Raw genomic sequence first — 17,171 nt, 5'->3', positions numbered from 1 at the left:
TTCCCTCTCTCCTTCCTCTCTTCTCTCTTTTTTTTCTCTGGGGAAAATGTCGGCGGTGGATGATCTTGTAGCATCCGAGTCTGTGAGTGTTCTGGTCATTAGACGCCATCTGGCTGACACTAGTGTGTTTGGTTCACTGACTGATTGGTGAGTAATGACTGGTTTTAATATGTATGAAGGAACCTGTGGCTGGTGCTAGTGTGGCATCGTCATCTGATGCTGCACGAAATGCGAGCAATAGGTAGGGGCTTCATTTGAGGGTTTCTTCTCGTGATGTTGGCACTTTACTACCAGTGAGACTTTGTGAGATGGATGCCATGCATTCCAGCGGACACAAATGCTCGGTGCGAGGCAGCTAGACGGTTGAAGCGAAGGCGGGATGCAGAGCTACAAGCATTAAGTGTGGGCCATTGAATGCGCACACTTTTGCGTTTTCTCTTAACGCCAAGGTTAAGCATCTTCCTAATTTATATTGGGAGAGCTCGGCCCACGACCGGCTCATTCTCAAACTGATTTCTCCGGTATTGAGGCTAGAGCGCGAATTCGTGCTTCGTTATTAAGCTAGGAGGCTAGTGAAATGACATACATTCTTATATAACCTTTAGATCCGGAGTTAGACTCGCCTCCCATATGCCGCTCGGGCACTTTCGTATGGGTGGTGTGAAAGTGGCTTTATATCCATGCCTTTAGGGGCAACGTGGGCAAGGTACACCGCGGCTATCCTCTCGAACGTGCTTTTGGCAGGTGAAGCCGAGAAGACAGCGACAATGTAAAATACATCTACCATCTACTAATACAAGCAATGCCAAGCTAGTTCTTTCGCATATTACGCTAGGTTTACGCTTGTTGAACCTCTAGAAATTGTGTTTCTCTGGCCACGCGCAAAGAGAATCTCGTTTTAGTTTCCTCCAGCTGAGAAGTTTTGCGTAATAGCTGTATCCACTGGTATGGGTGATGAAGAGGTTGAGACACAAAGCTAGATGCCAGGATAGCGAGGCCCGTGGGTAACAAACGCATGGTGGCGCTCATGTCAAATGACGTCCCTCTCTTATAGCAATGGACATATTTAGTGAAGCACGCTCTATATCTTTTGCTCCGCTTGGTCGCATTCCTTCAAAATCGATGCTCTCTAGTGGCGTGCGCGCTCATAGCCTGCCAGTTCGTGCGCTCTAGCCCCAGTGTCATCACCTGGGCCGCAGACAGCCTAGCGGGTCAACTTTGTCGCAGTAGCTGGGGTTCACGTCTGGACAGCCGCAAGGAGACGCTGCGGTGGACAGTGATGCGACACAGCGGGATGAGAGGGCTGTGGCTGTGGAGGCAACCAAACGACGCCTTGAGTACTGGATAAGGCATAATAGATAAATAGTGTTGGTGGCGTTGCGCCATGGCGGGACAGACTCCGTCACAGTAGGGAATTGACTTGGCTAGGACCTTTCTGGTCCACCTGGTAAAAACGTGAAGCCTCAGTACCAATCCAATCTAATATAAGACAGTTGAATGCCATTGAAGCCACCAATAGCGAGTCTATACTAGCCACAACTTATACCACTCATTTTACAAGAGTACCAGTGTTTGAGGAGAACGCTCAAGCTAATACATTCAATAAACCAGTGCCATTTTGTTAGCCGTGATAAGATAAGGTATGAAATCCTTCAGCGTAGCTTAACAGAAAACTCGTTCTATAGATTAAACTCCGCTGCACTTTTATTATGACCGATTTAACGTCATGGCATCCAGTTCCCCATTCATGTGTACAGGCAAGTTCCGTGCAGCCGCCCTAAATAGACATGTTGGTAAATAGGGCATCGAAAAGTTTGCGTCGTTTAGAAAGGATGAATAATAAAATTTTTGGGCGCACGCGAGCGAATCTTTGTGAAGCAAGGAGAACAAGGACCAGACAAGGCGCGAGGCACGCACTCGTTAGCCACGCCCGTACCGGACCTCCTTCGCTTCGATTCCGTCGACGTTGTTAGACCGCTCAGGGAGTGCAACGAGGTCTTCAACCGTGAAGAAAGCAGAGCACGACTCCAAGCTGCTGCCACAGAAGCTTGTCGTCGCAGCCAACCAACGAGAAATGCGCCAGCAAAGTCCCCAGCCTTCAACTTCGGTCGGCCGCCATTTCCGCTCCAAAGAACTGCCTAAAATGCGGCGGCCAGCTCCCGAAATGGGAGGCTTACTCCCACCGGAGCACACTGTTTGCGCACCGAGCGCCTCTGCTCTTTCCTATGGTGGCGGGGGGCGAGGTTTCCCAATGCACAGGGCGACGACATCCGTGAGCGGTTGGCCGTCGCCAGACGCAAGTGCAACCATTTCATTGAAGGCCACTTCAGAGTTGTCCGGAATGTTGGAGTTTTTACCACATATGACGGAGCTTCCTTCTACTGGGACCAAGAGACTCGATGAAAGGCTAATGGACGATCCTCCGCAGCAAACATCTGGCGCCCCGGAAGAGTTTAATGCTCAGCTCCTTGAGGTGACGTCTGAACACCAATCGTCGAATATATCAGCGAACAATCAGCTCTCTAAATGCGGAGATGTTATACAAGAGCGGCCCACAGCTACGGAACCACGTTTAGTGCGGAAGCCTCAACGAGATTTCTCTTCGGTGACTCTGCCGCATGTTCAGCGCACAAAAGGCCGCATTACCACAATGACACAGAAGATCTCAGGTGCGCCCACTGGTAACCAAAGCCGCTCAGCTGTTATGGCACTGCCCATACCTGCCGGCCATATGCAGTCATCGTTGCTTCCAGAATCATCATGGCTTTTACCAAAATCAGCGCTACGTAGAAAAAATGAATTACAGGCTCAGCACGCCATGGGAGACGCAACTTGCTACGGGGTTTGGAAAACTGAAATCGATGTGTGCACCGCGACCAGCAACAGTCAGAACGAAGGCAGACATTTATTAGCGGGATTCCCTGTAAGAGCTGCAAGTTCGACTACTTTGCTGGAGGATAGTTCTCAAGATGAGCCCGTTGGACAGCCTCGACCTCGAATGGGAACTTTCGAGAATGTAGGCAAGTCTGCCCAACCGGAATATTTCACTGAAAGTTCTGAAATGGCGCCAACTGGTGGATTCGAGGACCTCTCCCTAGAAACCTATGCCTCACCCGACGATCGCGCTTTGGAGGTATGTTAAGCAAGCAATTTCCCTCCGTATGACGTTAATAGAAACTCTGTGTCAAAATACTTAGGCGTAAATGTTTTAAGAAATTGGCACCCTCTTTAAGCAAACAATGTTTTCCGAAACCTCATGTAATTTTCAACTATCTTGTTAAAATTACAGGGTCTCTTAAGATATCTCAAAGGTGAACGGCGAAAGCCTACTAGTAATAGTCATTAGTATTAATTACTACTCATTACTAAGCATTTTTAGTCATTTCCGATCAAGTGGAGTTGTTGCAGGTCGTCGTTAGACGTATTGGTCATTACAAGTCATTAGTTGTCATTTCAGTCATTGCTACTGAATACTAAGCATTTTAGTCATTTCTAATCAAATGTATTCGTTACAAGTCGTCGTTATAAATACTGCTCATTACAAACTTATTTATTTATTTTTTTACTCGTATTCAGATACCCCAAAGGCCGGCGGCTGGGGGAATTACATAGGGGGGGGGGGGGGGGGGGGCATAAGTTAGTATACAATTCTTTGTTAAAGAAACAATCAAACAAATAAACAACAACAAAAAAAAAAGAACAAACATAGCAATCGGGATGGTGAAGTAGCACTCATGAACAACGCACCCAGAGATAACATAGCATTATATCCTAGAAATTGAGTATAATGCAATCGCGGTGGAAATTCATGCAAAAGAAAGAAAACAGCGGTAGGAAAAGAGACGGCATAGTGGTCGAATATATTTACCGAAAGTGTAATGATTCGAGGTAGGTTTTCAATGCTGACTGAAATAAAGATGATTCTGTTATCGTGGCGATTCTGGGTGGCAGTTCATTCCATTCTTTTATTGATAAGATTAATGGTGAATGCTTGCACTTTTCCGTCCGGGCAAAAATGGGGTTAAATTTATGGGCATGATCAACGCGATTTGACGTATGAAGGATGGAGATATATGCAACCGGGTGAACGGAGTGCTATTATGATAAAGTGTGAAAATACAATAAATGGATGATTTTTCTGCGCAATGATAGGGATGGCATGTTGAGTGTTTCCTTCAGAGATGAAACGCTTTGATATCGTGAATAGGATGGCAAGATGAATCGAGCAGCTTTATTTTGGACGGATTCAAGAATGTTAGTTAAGGTGATTTGATAAGGGTGTCAAATTTTTGATGCATATTCCAAAGAACGACGTACAAGGAAATTATAAGCTTCAAGTCTAGTGTCCCTGTCGGCGAGATATAAGTGACGCGTCAGAAAACCAAGTTTCTTTTGTGATTTAGATGTAATTTGCTCTATGTGGTCAGTCCATGTTAATGTAGCAATAATTAGTCAGTGCAAGCCATTAGCAGTGATTTGTCATCACTACTCATCACCCAGCATTTTAGTCATTTCTAATCAAGTGCAGTTGTTGAAAGCTGTCATAAGACATATGGGTCATTACAAGTCATTAATAGTCATTTTTAGTGATTATAACCTTTATTAATCTAGCACTATCAATCATTTTTCATTATTTAATCTGTCTTTACACGGCAAACATTTCCTGATGAAGCTTCCGGTGGTCACGACCGGCGGTCCCGTCCGGTGGTCGCTTTCTGCCAACGCACCGTTCGCCTAGAAAGGCGTTCATCTTAATATACCGGACACTTACTGATGAAGCTTCCACCGGTCACGTCTGGCGGTCACTTTATGCCAATGCACCATTAGCCTAGCAAGTCTTTCTTCTTAATATACCGAGCATTGTGCTAGATATTTAAGCATTCTTTGAGTTGGGAATATATTAAGGTCATATTCTGATAGAAATATATATATAGAGAATAATCTTAATGTAGTTTTAAAATGTGATGTTCTTGCGTTAGGGCTCATTTCTTTCCATCGCGGATCCACAATTGAGGTAATTCTGTGGTTTATACCAATTGCTGCAAATTATGGTTCTCTTTTTACTGCAGTTGACTGTGGACATTACCCACAGGCACCGTGCTTCTGTCGCGGCACCAGATTTGCCGACATCAAGTGACGACAGCAGTTCACTTACGTCATTCGTGAAGCGCGTCTCTGCAGCGGTCACGGTTCGGCGCGGCGCTAAGCGTCTGGGGATTATAAAGTCACAACAAGCGAGACTGGAGCCGCTTCTCTCGGAACCGAGCAAAGCACCAGAGGAATCACCTATTACCGAGTTCCAGCCGAAAATAAAAGAGAACCTGAAGGAGTCAAGAAGATCAAAGAAACAAGCTGAAGAGGTTGAGTATGGTTGGCCAGTTGACTATGAACGCTTTCTTCCCCATTCAAGTGAAGCCCTTAAGTACACACAACTCTTGAAGTACCCTCAAAACACGCGGAAGGCCTCTATTAAAAAGGATGCAAGTATATTCCAACGGGAGATGCAGGATGAGAGTGAAGAGTCCCCATCCGTAAAGCCGTTAATCAAAGAGAACGTAAAGGAGTCAAAAAGATCGAAGGAACAGGATGAAGAGGTTGAGTATGGTTGGCCAGTGGACTATGAACGCTTTCTTCCTGATTCAAGTGAAGCTATTAGCTATACAGAACTCCTGAAGTACCCCCAAAGCCAGCGGATGACCTCTATTAAAAAGGATGCAAGTCTATTCCAACGAGATACGCAGAATGAGGGCGAAGTGTCCCCATTCGTGAAGCCGATAATAACAGAAAACCTACAGGTGTCAAAAAGATCAAAGAAACAGGACGAAGACATTGAATATGGCTGGTCAGTAGACTACGAACGCTTTCTTCCCCATTCAAGCGAAGCTCTTAGTTACACAGAACTCCTGAAATACCCCCCAAGCCACCGGAAGGCTTCTATTAAAAAGAATACAAGTCCATTCCAATGGGAGGTGCAGGATGAGAGGAAAGTCTCCCCACCTGTGGATAAGTCAATTTCGGAGTCAACGCCAGCGATTCTCTCTACACGTCGCATCAGCACTTCAAAACCAATAGACCCTTCAAAAGGAAAGACCATGTCGCAAACTGAAAAAAAGCCAACATCTACAGACGATTCTCGGCGCTCGATGAAATCACTGCATGATGTAAACCAACAGGAGGCAAAACCAGCAGCACGTACCAAGAATGTGAACAAGAAGACAGAGAAGACGCAAAGGCGAGCTTCGGCAGTATCTTCAAAAGGGAGCGAAATGTCTTTACTGAAAGGCTGTTCTACACAACGTTCGCCAGGGAGGCGAAGTATACCTGTTCTGGAGTCGAAGTTTTCACCACGCTCACAGTTAGCTCAAGGCAGGGAAACCTACTCGCAGTCTCTGTCAAAAGAGCTTAACGTACCTTCACGAAAGAGCTCTCTCATATTCGGATCACCAGGCAGGCAAAGTATTACTGTCCCAGAATCAAAGCCAACGGTATCATCGGTACGTCGGACTAGTGCTTCGACACCCATTGGTCAATCAAAGCGAGAAACCACGCCTCTGCCAACAGCGAAGCACGTCGAAGAGAAGGTACAAAAGATGCAAAGGCAAGAGGAGCGAATCGAAAGCTTTGCGACTAAAGAGGAAGGCTCTCGTTACCCCTACTCTCCAGGCAGGCGAACTATTAAGGTTAGGCCACTTCTGGCCTCCTTTCATTATGGGGATAAGCTCCGAAGACAAGACAAAGAAGCTGATCCTGAATTGTGCCGGCCGTCCTCTCCCACGGCTGCTGCGCCAGATTCACGGGATCCGAAAGAAACTACGCTCCCTACGCAGGCAGCTACCGTCAGCCGTGGGGTCAGAAGGATTCCAATGCGTCCTTTTATCATGGACATTCACGACATTTCAAATGTTGATCACTCGCCCAGAGAACTGTCCTCATCACCACAATTTGCTCTAGATCCACAAATGGAAAACTTAGTTGCTGCTCAGAGCCGTTCAGTAAACAAGCAACCAGTACTAAAAGGAACTCGTCCATACATCGCCTCTGTGCATGACAATACAGCAGGAATCATCGGAACATCGAAAGATGTGAAGCTCTTGATTGCAGCCAATGAACCTAATATAGATACCACCAGTGCTTCCAGGAAGACATCAGCCATTAGAAGTTTTGATGCCTACCTCACAGCGAAACCGGCCGAATATTTGGGCATGAACGCCAAGTTTTCCGGCCAAGAAACACAGCGCGGATTAAGACGTGAAACCGACTCTGAGGGAGGGACAGCAGCTAATGCTGAAGGAGCATCAGGCCACACTCGCTCGTTTAGGGATGCCTTTAATCCTGTTGGGCAAAAAATGGAGAAAGAAAAAACTCATATGATTTCATCAGGTCAAAACCAAGTCCATGAGCTGCCCAAGGCGGTGACCACAAAACTGCCCGAAACAGTGCATCAATCCCCTCTGCCAAAGCCTACTGCTGGCCCATCTCCAGCGGTGCGCATTTTCAAAATATCAACTATGAAGAGTGCGCACGGCGAGATGATGTTGTGGGACTACTCTCCAAAGCTCCCGCCAAAAATTCCGCAGCTGCAAGCAAAACAGGCGCCTATTTTCCAAACATCATCGGGATCAGCCATCCGAGACTATTCAAAAGTGGAAGACGATCGCTTATTACCGTCGGCAGTGCCTCCTCTGAAGGTTTTTGATAAGACACCTGACAGAGCAGCCAAGCCACAACCAACGATACATAGCACAAACTTAACGAAGGAGACAGCAGTTCTGTCTGTCGTCCCAATAACACCGCAGCCATCCTCGGCTATGCCAATGACGTCGAAAGAGACGACGCAGGCGCTTTTGTCAGTCAAGGCAGACACAGTGCAAGAGGTAGTCCATAAATCAGAGATTGAAGCCATGCTGCAGCCCGCTACGACTATGGCGAATGCATCCGAAGGGACTGCACCTAGTAAACAAGATACGCCCAAACCGAAGACTTCTACGGAGGTGTCCCAAAAAAAAGGGCCTGCTTCTGCCTCCGAGGCCACAACACAGCCGGCTGCGCCAAAGGCAAAAGCTCCAAATGAGGCTGGACCTGCTTCCGCGAAGACAGTCACGCCACTACCTACGACGCCTGTTTCAAAGGACGTGACTACTATAGCTAAAGTGCAGTCAAATACGCCTTCTGGAAATATCTCCAGCGAGGAAGCTCTTGCCAAGGCAGACACGCGGAAAGTCATTACGCCAACTATAAAAGTCTCCCAGGAGACAGGGATTTCGTCTGCCACTATAGCTACGCCACAGACAGCTACGACTTCAGGAAAACTGTCCGAAGAGTCGTCTGTTCAGACCAAAACAGCCACGCCACAATCAATCACGTCTGCCTTAAATGCGCCCCAAGAAGAAGCACATCCATATGTAGTGGGAGGCACATGTGAGGGCACTAAGCATGGGGCAAAGACTTCAAAGGAAGAAGTGTCTGCTCATGACAAAGGTGCGCTAGAAATGGTACAGCCTCAAGCATCCCTTACAAGGCAGATCACTGACGTACAAAAGATAAATGAAGGAGAAGAAAAGCGAAGACCATTTGAACAGCAAGAGGCATCTGAGCGGTCGAGATTCTTAATTTCGGATCTAATTCTGCCCCCTGTCGTGCAGGAAGGGGCCGTATCTACCTCACCTGAGGCACCTGCCCTCGTTCCTGCAAAGAAGATCGTGCAGCCTCCGGATACAGATAAGGCGGACCGCGAAACCGGTATCCCAAGGGGATGTTCAAGCGCGATGGATATTTCTAAGGCGCCTGACGCCCTCAACGCGGCACAAGCAACCGAGGTATCAAAGTCTTTTCAAGCCCGAGAAGCTATCAAACCAGCACACCTCACAGGAGAACAATCAGCGCACACTTATAGATATCTTTCTACAGATGAGAATGCACCACAAATTGTGATCCAGACTCAAAAGGCAGAAGATAAAGGAAGCTCGCTTAAAACATGCACAATAGTGTTTCGTTCACCGCTTGTGTCTCCACAATCCACTTGCGCGTCTTCTCCAGCATCGCAAGAGACGCCAGGCTCAAAAACACCTTCAAAAACAACAGTGCCTTCTCTATTGCCAAGTACAGTGGCTTCTCCAGCTTCGGCAGCACTACCTCCATCCACCAACATAGCAAGCGCAGGACTACCAGGAAAGCACATCAAGCAGCCGACCACAATGAGTAATTCATATGTGCCCACGGCGTTACCTGCTGCCGGCATCAATGCAGAAGCCTCGCGTTCTCCAGTCCCTGCTCAGCCTACTGCCACAGAACCTGTAGCTACGAGGCCGTATATCTTAAGTTATCGATCGCCGTCAAGGTCATATTTGGAATCAATAGCAGATCCAGTCGCCCCCCCTGGTCAAGTTCATAAATCTAGGGAAGTTAAAGTAACAGAAAGGGAAACACGTTTACCGAAGCGAGAGGTAGAAGCCGGCTTTCCGAACCGAGAATATTCAGCTGCAAAAGCGCCTCAAAAGCGCATCAATGAAGCAAACCGCAAGGCTCGTGGGATTCACAAGTGCGCAAAGCACATGAATGAAACGGAGGCGGAGTACGAACAACGGAAGGCAAGAGCCAAGGCTAAAGCAAAAGCGAAAGCAACGGCTGAGGAAGAGGAGCCCATATCTGGTGTGAAACGTAGGTCAAGAAAATCGAAGAGCAAAGAGAATATGAAGAAACCGCTCATCAGAGATGCCAGTCAGTCCCCGGCCAAGAAAAAGGACCAGCTCTCGCAAGTTTTGACGCCAGACCATTACATTAAGGGACGAATCTTTCCTTCGTGTCCATGTTGCATCATTGTTCTAGCCCTGCTGCTAATCTTTCTTCTATTGCTCTACTTTCTGTGGTGGGAAGACCATAAAGACGACACGATAACCATAATAACAGAGACCTCGCCAACCACCGAAGGAAGCCTGAAGGCATACTACTGCTCCACTGACGTATGCCTAAGAGAAGCTGCTTATCTGAAATCGCTTATCAGCCAAAACAAGAAGCCCTGTGATGATTTCTACGAGTACGTATGCGAAGGTTGGATGAAAGTACATCCAGTGCCAGGCATGGGAACTGGTGCCGCCTTGTCGGCGGATACGCTACTGCAGGACAGGCTAGCCAGTGATATCGAGCCGGTCCTGCTAGGAATGAGTGACACGGACGTCAAGACAGCCGCGGCATTGCACAAAGATTGCATGAGACGCGATAAGGTTGGCCAAGATGGCGACACTGTTGTCAACGTGGCGCGAGAACTTTTTCAAACCTGGGCTATAAAGGAATGGCCTCTATTCAAAGTAACAACCGTCACTCAATCAACAGTGTGGCTGTTTGCGGGTGAGCTCGTACGGGACTTAAATGTCGCCGCATTGGCATCAGTCACCATCGGCATTAGTCCTAAAGTTCTCGAAGCTGCAGCTATCGAGCTTGGTAAACCTCGGCTGGTATTCTCCTGCAATGACGCTTCCAGGCCAGCTGTGACGAAGCTGTTCAAAGATGCGCTCATGGAGGCTATGAATAGGTTTGCTTCGGCAACCGTTGGTGACAGTGAAGTATCCGACGTCATGAGGGTCTTCATCCGACTGGGCTCGTCTCCAGCGTTGGCCGCCAGCCCCGACACCGGTCCGCTCCATTACACGAACGTCAAGCTGATTGAACTCGACACCGGTTTTAAGAACTTTCTCGAAGGTGTTTTCAACAGCATCGTCACCATAGACGGTACGACTGAGGTCGTTCTTAAGTTTCCCGACTATCTGCGAAACCACCTCCCAGCAGCCATGCAGGAACTATCCCCTCAAGCTGTCGCGAACTACTTGGGTTTTATGGCACTGGTCAAAGTAGCACCATTTTTTCCGGAAAAGTTCTCTAATCTCCGGCAGGTCTTCAGCAAAGACGTTCTGGAACGGACGCTGCCCGATGTTTCGCAGACAAAGGCTCTCTGCCTTCTTGCCGTGCAGCAGGTGCTTCCCGCATGCTTCGCAAAGGCGGCCGTGCAGCTTCGTAACATATCGCACATTGATCTACCTCTGGCCGAATGGCTCTCCCGCCTCGAGTCCTCATTCAGTCGGCACCATGAACGCGCGGCGTGGATGAACGAGCTCTCGGCTCTGATCGTGCGCTACCGGCTCAAGAGGAACCGCATGGTGGCGCTCCCTTCGAGGCGGGAGCCGTGTGCGCCGTCGCCGCAAGAGGTTCCACGCAGAAGCGAACATCCTCTTCGCTTCTTCCACCAGGTGTCCATGCTGCAGGAGCAAAAGAGGCTACAGGTGCTGCTCAGAAGTGGGAAGGAGGTGCTGGCGATGAGAGGGGAGGCGCGTTCGGAGCTCGCCACCATTGCGGAGTACAGCGTGATTCACCAAGGTGTCCATGTGCCCATGGCGCTATTCAATACGTCCGTACGGAGCAACACCACCATGTTCGCATTCCATTTGTCCAGGTAAGCTGCGTGTACGGTCCTGTGCCCTAATGAAGAAAGTGAGAAAAAGAGAGTCCTGCACATTCTAAAAATTCCCGTGCTACCCACGCCATACAAGGCTTCTTGTGTAGCACGTGTGGAAGTTGCATTAGCATACTCATTTCGCTAGACTGATGATGACGCTGTTTTTTGTTTGCACAAGCTGATGATTGCATAGAACCCGCGTGGTTTGACAATTTCTGGACGTCAGATACTCTTACTTATATTAATGGTTTCAAAGACCAGGTTGTTTATATTGCTCCGTAGTATATATGGACTACCACTGTAGTTATAGGTTTAAAACATTCCAGGTCTGGAAACAGGAAATATACCATGGAAGGAACCCTTCTTCGACAGTCACGTCTGAAATACAATCGTTGAGGCGTCGATTAGGGGCTGCAGAAAAGATGCTCTTCTGGTCTAAATAAAGCGCTAGGAAAACAAGGTGTTTGTTTCGAAATGTTCGTTGCGAAAGCTTTTATTTTGATCTTCACTGGTTTCGATATATGTGTTTCACAAATTTCTGCACCTTAAGTTCTTTCTATTTTCTATTTTTTCCCTAACTGCCATAATTTTGCGGTAAAACTAAAGTATATTGTTCAGGAACTTGTAAAGTGCCACTCACTGCTCATATTTGCCGCCATTTTGTCAATACGTTGTGTATTTAGGCGGAGCGATCTTTGAGAAAGGGTGATCACCACGGGCTACTTATCTACCTAGTTAATGTAAAGTAAGTATCAAGGATACAGTTCCGTGCCTTACTCACTTGTTTGAAATTTATTGGATAAAATTGGCATGTCATAAATACGCCTGGAATCTCGTACATTTTCTTTTAGGCACAATTTTATACCCATGTTTTTCCAAGAATGAGAAAAAGTATGGCGAAGACGCAAGCTCAGCGGTTAGGGATATGACGCGGATGTATTGTTTTCTACCACGTTCTGCTCCCTTTGCGGATTCTCCTGCGGGAACATAAATTTTTCTACTCGCTTAGCCTTAATGCATTCATTATTTTGTGCCCCGGTTATCTTAGACATAGTCCTTAGAATGCATTCGTAAGGTATCCCATTATCCGCAAGAACATTAGATTTAGCTTACCGTGTTCCGCGATCCGCCACCGTGACCCTCTACCGCGCGTGGGCGGGGCGCACACGCTGATTGGTCCCGACGCGGCAGGTCTATGTGCCGACATCAAGTATGTGGCGCCATCTATCGGTGTCAAGGGGATCTGGGCATGCGCAGTGGAATACGCGGTGGCGGATAACGGTAGCGAATCGCGGATCACGCTAAGCTAAATCTCTATTGATGTTCAATAGCGCGTTGAATAAAGTTTTTTCTTCCTTCTCCTCTAACACACAAAGCATCCCTTTTACCAAGCCATATAAAACATGCATGCATTGTATAGGAATAGCTTTTTTAGACTTTAAATTCAAGGGCTCAATTTTCTCTGGGTCCGTTAAACATGTCGCCAGAGGTACAAGAGTTAGCAGTTTCGCAGACTCCGCCTTGTCATGTGGACCGTCGGTCAATCAGTGTCCGACAATGTCGCGTGTAATCCCCCCCAGCTCCCCCCTGCAAGAGAAGCATCTTTGCGATATTTCGCTCAGTGCGCCGTCAGTGCCGACACCGCCGGATATTTCGGAGAACGGAAGCTCTGGTGCAATCGCATCAAAATTTACTGAATGATAAAAACGTGCAAGAAAATACTAATGTACCGGTGCTTGCCTCAGTAAAACTTCAAATGTGTGATTTCCATGATACACTTCATTTAGGTGCAAATGCACCTCACATATTAGTTACGTGCGCCCTCTTATCAAGTTTTCTCGCCGGATGAGCAAAAAATTTTCCTTTCAGGTTCTGGCTCCTTCAATGTACGAAGATGGAGAGAGACAGATATCGATATCTATAGTGGGAGTGAAGTCCTTTCTCAACAAGGAGAAAGTCAAGAAATGTGCCTGATTATTGGCGTTATTTTTGCTAGTTCTCAAACAGTGCAAAATGTTAGTATTGACAGTAATGTTATGAACGTTGGATTACGCGCTTGAGCGTCCTGAATGTCAGATACCTGTTTCATTTTTTCGTATTTACTGTGTTTTCCTGGGTGTTCGCTCGGCAGAACACGCCTACTTGTTTCGAGCGCAAGTCTACGGTACACTAACAAGACTGCACATTGGTACGCCAACACACCACTAGTTCACCGAAAGCGGGACTTGAACTTCGGATATTGCACATGGAGTAGAATCCGTAACTGGAGACTTAGGCCACCGGAGTTTGAAAATTTGGAATGTTTGTGAAAAACATCACCGCATAAACTCACTCACTCAATGGATATCACGCTCGGCAAAAGTTTAGCAATTTTGGAAATGAATGAAAATGTTTCTAGGGCCTCAAATAAGAAACAGTAAAAAAACTGATTGATTTATAGGATGGGAAAAGGCGCGGTAACTGTCTCACTTATTTTCTGTGGACACCTCAACCGCGCCGTAAGGGAAGGCAGGAAGGTGGGAGGGAAGTGGAAAGAGAGAAATAGGAGCCGTAGCGGAGGGCTGCGGAGTAATTTCGACCACCTGGGAATCTTTAACATGCGCTGACATCGCACAGCACAGGAACAGTAAAACGCCCCACGACATGTTGCGGAAGAATGAAAGAGGCAAGGCAGTGCGTGAAAGGGAGCAAAGGTGATAGCGCCTGAAATCGACAGCCATGAAGTCGAGCCACTGAGACGAAGGTTGAGGATCTCACGATGACATCGAAAAGTCATATTAGGCGTGCTCGATGGCTGCTCGTGGCACTGCAGTCATCTAGTGCGTTTTGAATGGTTAATAATGCCTGTAAATCACTGCTCTTTTCCCCCAGGGTGGCCGTCCGACTCTACCGCGCTCTGGTGCAGGTCCTCTTCCCAAACAACATCTACGAGCGGGTCGCCCCTATTCCGCTCAGCGAGGAGACGACACGGCGCTTGGATGACCTTCTGTCGTGCTTCGAGAAAGATCTACGCGTGCTGCCGGCTAGTCTTCGCGGACCTGTGTCCGTCGACTCGGCCAAGTTGCGCGGCGCCCTCCTGCAGCACGTGGCAGCAGTCAAGCTCGGTTTCCGTGCCTTTAGGGACCACCTCAACCCGCGGCGAATATGGCACGCAGACTTCCGCCTCCAGGGCCTACCGGACTTCTCGGCGGACGCTCTGTTCTTCCTGTACTATGCGTTGGACAACTGCGAGTCTGCGGACACCGTCTATGCCGAACACCGCGGTGTATGGATGCCCGCACACTACCGCGTAAACGCGGCATTGCGACACGTCGACGAGTTTGCAAGGGTGTTCGGGTGCCGCGATGGAGACCAGATGACGCCCTCTGCGCAAATTTGCCGGGTCCTCAAGAAGGATTAGTGACGACGCGATGATGATGAAGTCGCAGATATAGTGTTGTTTTGATAATAGGAAATGTCGATTCACACAGAATTCACATACATATTACATTGAAACGTAATCTTGGTAGGCGAAATCCTGAGTATTATTACGATGCCTAAATAGTAGCTGCTATGAGGATAGTGTGTAGGCCGCCTATATGCGGATACATTCACGCTCCCTTGTATGACTTTTTTGAATGGTTTATTAGTTCGGAATGCCTATAGTGTTTACCATGCACATTTCTGCATTATAGTTCATTAAAGACCATTCAAAACTTACGGCGTCTTTCATATTCCATGTCGAGTTTTCTGATGTTAAATACCACGTAGCATACTATATACCATTGCGTTCCTCCCATTTTCAAGGTGCTAAACTATACTCATTAATGGAAGCATGCGTCAATGTGAATAGCAACTATCAGGGAAACTTCATGCTACGCTCACTCCATGTTGAGAAAGAAGAGCAGTAAGCTGCTGTCGACATCGTGTGTCTCCATTTTAGCTGGCGTTAATAGGGCCATTTTTTTAACCTACACCCCCTACACCAGTGCCTCAAAAATCCATTGTAGGTATAGATTTGCTACACTGGTGTAGCTGGTGTAGGTTAAACAAATGGCCCTACTATTAGCAGGGGCACAACTTTAAGCCACTTCCTGATAGGTTTAGTTCAGAAACATTCTCTTCTTTTTCACCCATGCAGGAGGAAAGGAAGGATGTCTAATTTTTTACATTCACATACAGATGTGTTCCTTCAAAGTACCCGAATGTTAAGTACTTAAAACCGAAATGCCCGGATTTATAATAAAAATGGCAGTGGCTTAACTCAGCTAAGCTGGGATATACAAAACGAAAGCAGTAGTAGCTATGGATTAAAACGAATCGTTTCTTTGCTGTCCTTGTCTCACTTTCTAATCGGCCACCTTTCGTCATCGCTTTGTAAGTCTCTCTTCCAGCTCTTGGGGAGTTTACATCGTTCGTTTAGCTCGCTCAGTCTCATTTCTCCTACGTTCAGCAGCTTCACGACAACCGATGTCGGCAGGATGAGTAGATTTAGCTGTAGGCACAGAAGTGAGCACTCGCACTAAGCGTTGTTGCCGCATCCAAGATATTTGATGAGTTGGTTGATTACCTCTCTTTACATACTTCCTAACCGTTCCCACCCATCTGTGCACGTAAATCACGCCTTTTCCAGCTCGTTCACGTTCAAACATTTCAAATTTCCCGCCACAAGAACTTACACCTACATCACCGGAAATCGAGTACCACGTGACCCCCTTCATATGTCGACAAAGCTCCCGGCTATTTCGACGTCTGATTGACTTGACTGGCTCTAATTAACTAATTAACCCACATGAACCTCCCGATTTCTCATACGAGATTTTGTGATGTTGATCAGATGCAACAATTCTTTCGGCAGGGAGTCGAAAAACAGATTCTATTCAATCCGACCATGACATGTGGTTCTGAAAGAGTTAATGCTAGCTGAAGTGACGCACATAGCGTATGCATACAAAGTTGAAAGGATCAGCACATGTGAATGCCGCACGCCCCGTCAGAGCGCATCTTGGTCTTACCCGAAGGTGGGTGATCCTACAGTCAGCGGTAGCGACGCCGCTTCTCGGTAGATGACGGTCACTCCATATACCGTGTGTATATAACACAATCAAAAGCAAGCTTTTATTTCTAAGATGAGCTTTGGCAGACAGCGCCCACAGCTTGGTCATCCATCCGATGCTGGACGACGAATCCGGACTTGGAAGCCGAAGATGCCAAGTCGCTTGAATCTGCATTCATGATGGCCTGGCAGCTGCATGGAATTACCAGCTATAGTTAGTGCGCATATACGGGGCCATTCCGTTAACGCAGTTTCTTTGAAAATTTACCGCGTTTCTTATTTATTTCGGCAATGAAGTTCTCGTTCTCGGCTGTAGCGTACGGGATCACGCGGGAGTGTGTTTCACCTGAAATACCTTCACGCCAGTAAGCAAGGCTCATGCCGAAACATGTTTTCGATATGAATAACTTAGAGAGAGAGAGAGAGAGAGAGAGAGAGAGAGAGAGAGAGAGAGAGAGAGAGAGAGAGAGGGAGGGAGGGTTAGCTACCTTTCACTTGCTTGAGGGGGGAGCAGGTTGTAGTTGGTTGCGTACTTGCTCGAAAGGATGTAGCATCCAAAGAGAGAGCACACAGGACAGGCAGGACAAGGTCACCTGGCAACTGTTTATTCCCAGGGGATAGGAGTGGATACAAGGCGAAAAGAAAAATTGAGATGGAGATGAAAAACCAAACTTATCTGTGAGTACCCAC

At 47.4% G+C, this 17,171-nt stretch overlaps 1 protein-coding gene across 1 annotated transcript; it reads left to right on the top strand.

The window, feature by feature from the left end:
- Positions 1 to 3,061: 3,061 nt before the first annotated feature.
- LOC146176077 (neprilysin-2-like) lies at positions 3,062 to 14,846 on the top strand. The gene is made up of 4 exons (XM_084581253.1): positions 3,062 to 3,133; positions 8,643 to 8,739; positions 9,511 to 11,443; positions 14,318 to 14,846. The coding sequence occupies exons 1-4, from the start codon at positions 3,062 to 3,064 to the stop codon at positions 14,844 to 14,846; spliced, it is 2,631 nt and encodes an 876-aa protein (XP_084437379.1).
- The last annotated feature ends 2,325 nt before the right edge of the window (positions 14,847 to 17,171 follow it).

This window comes from Amblyomma maculatum, chromosome 10 (assembly GCF_055883805.1).
Source record: "Amblyomma maculatum isolate TAMU_Amacu chromosome 10, ASM5588380v1, whole genome shotgun sequence".
Classification (NCBI taxonomy): domain Eukaryota; kingdom Metazoa; phylum Arthropoda; class Arachnida; order Ixodida; family Ixodidae; genus Amblyomma; species Amblyomma maculatum.
Note: the sequence above shows the minus strand (reverse complement) of the source record. Positions and strands in the feature narration are given on the sequence as shown.

What these genes read in the sequence shown, in the direction of transcription:
- LOC146176077 (XM_084581253.1), top strand. Translation starts at nt 3,062, where the DNA reads ATGGCGCCAACTGGTGGATTCGAGGACCTCTCCCTAGAAACCTATGCC. An exon ending in CCGACGATCGCGCTTTGGAG is followed by an intron (nt 3,134 to 8,642) that starts GTATGTTAAGCA and finishes CCTGTCGTGCAG; the next exon opens with GAAGGGGCCGTATCTACCTC. An exon ending in TAAGGCGGACCGCGAAACCG is followed by an intron (nt 8,740 to 9,510) that starts GTATCCCAAGGG and finishes GCATCAATGAAG; the next exon opens with CAAACCGCAAGGCTCGTGGG.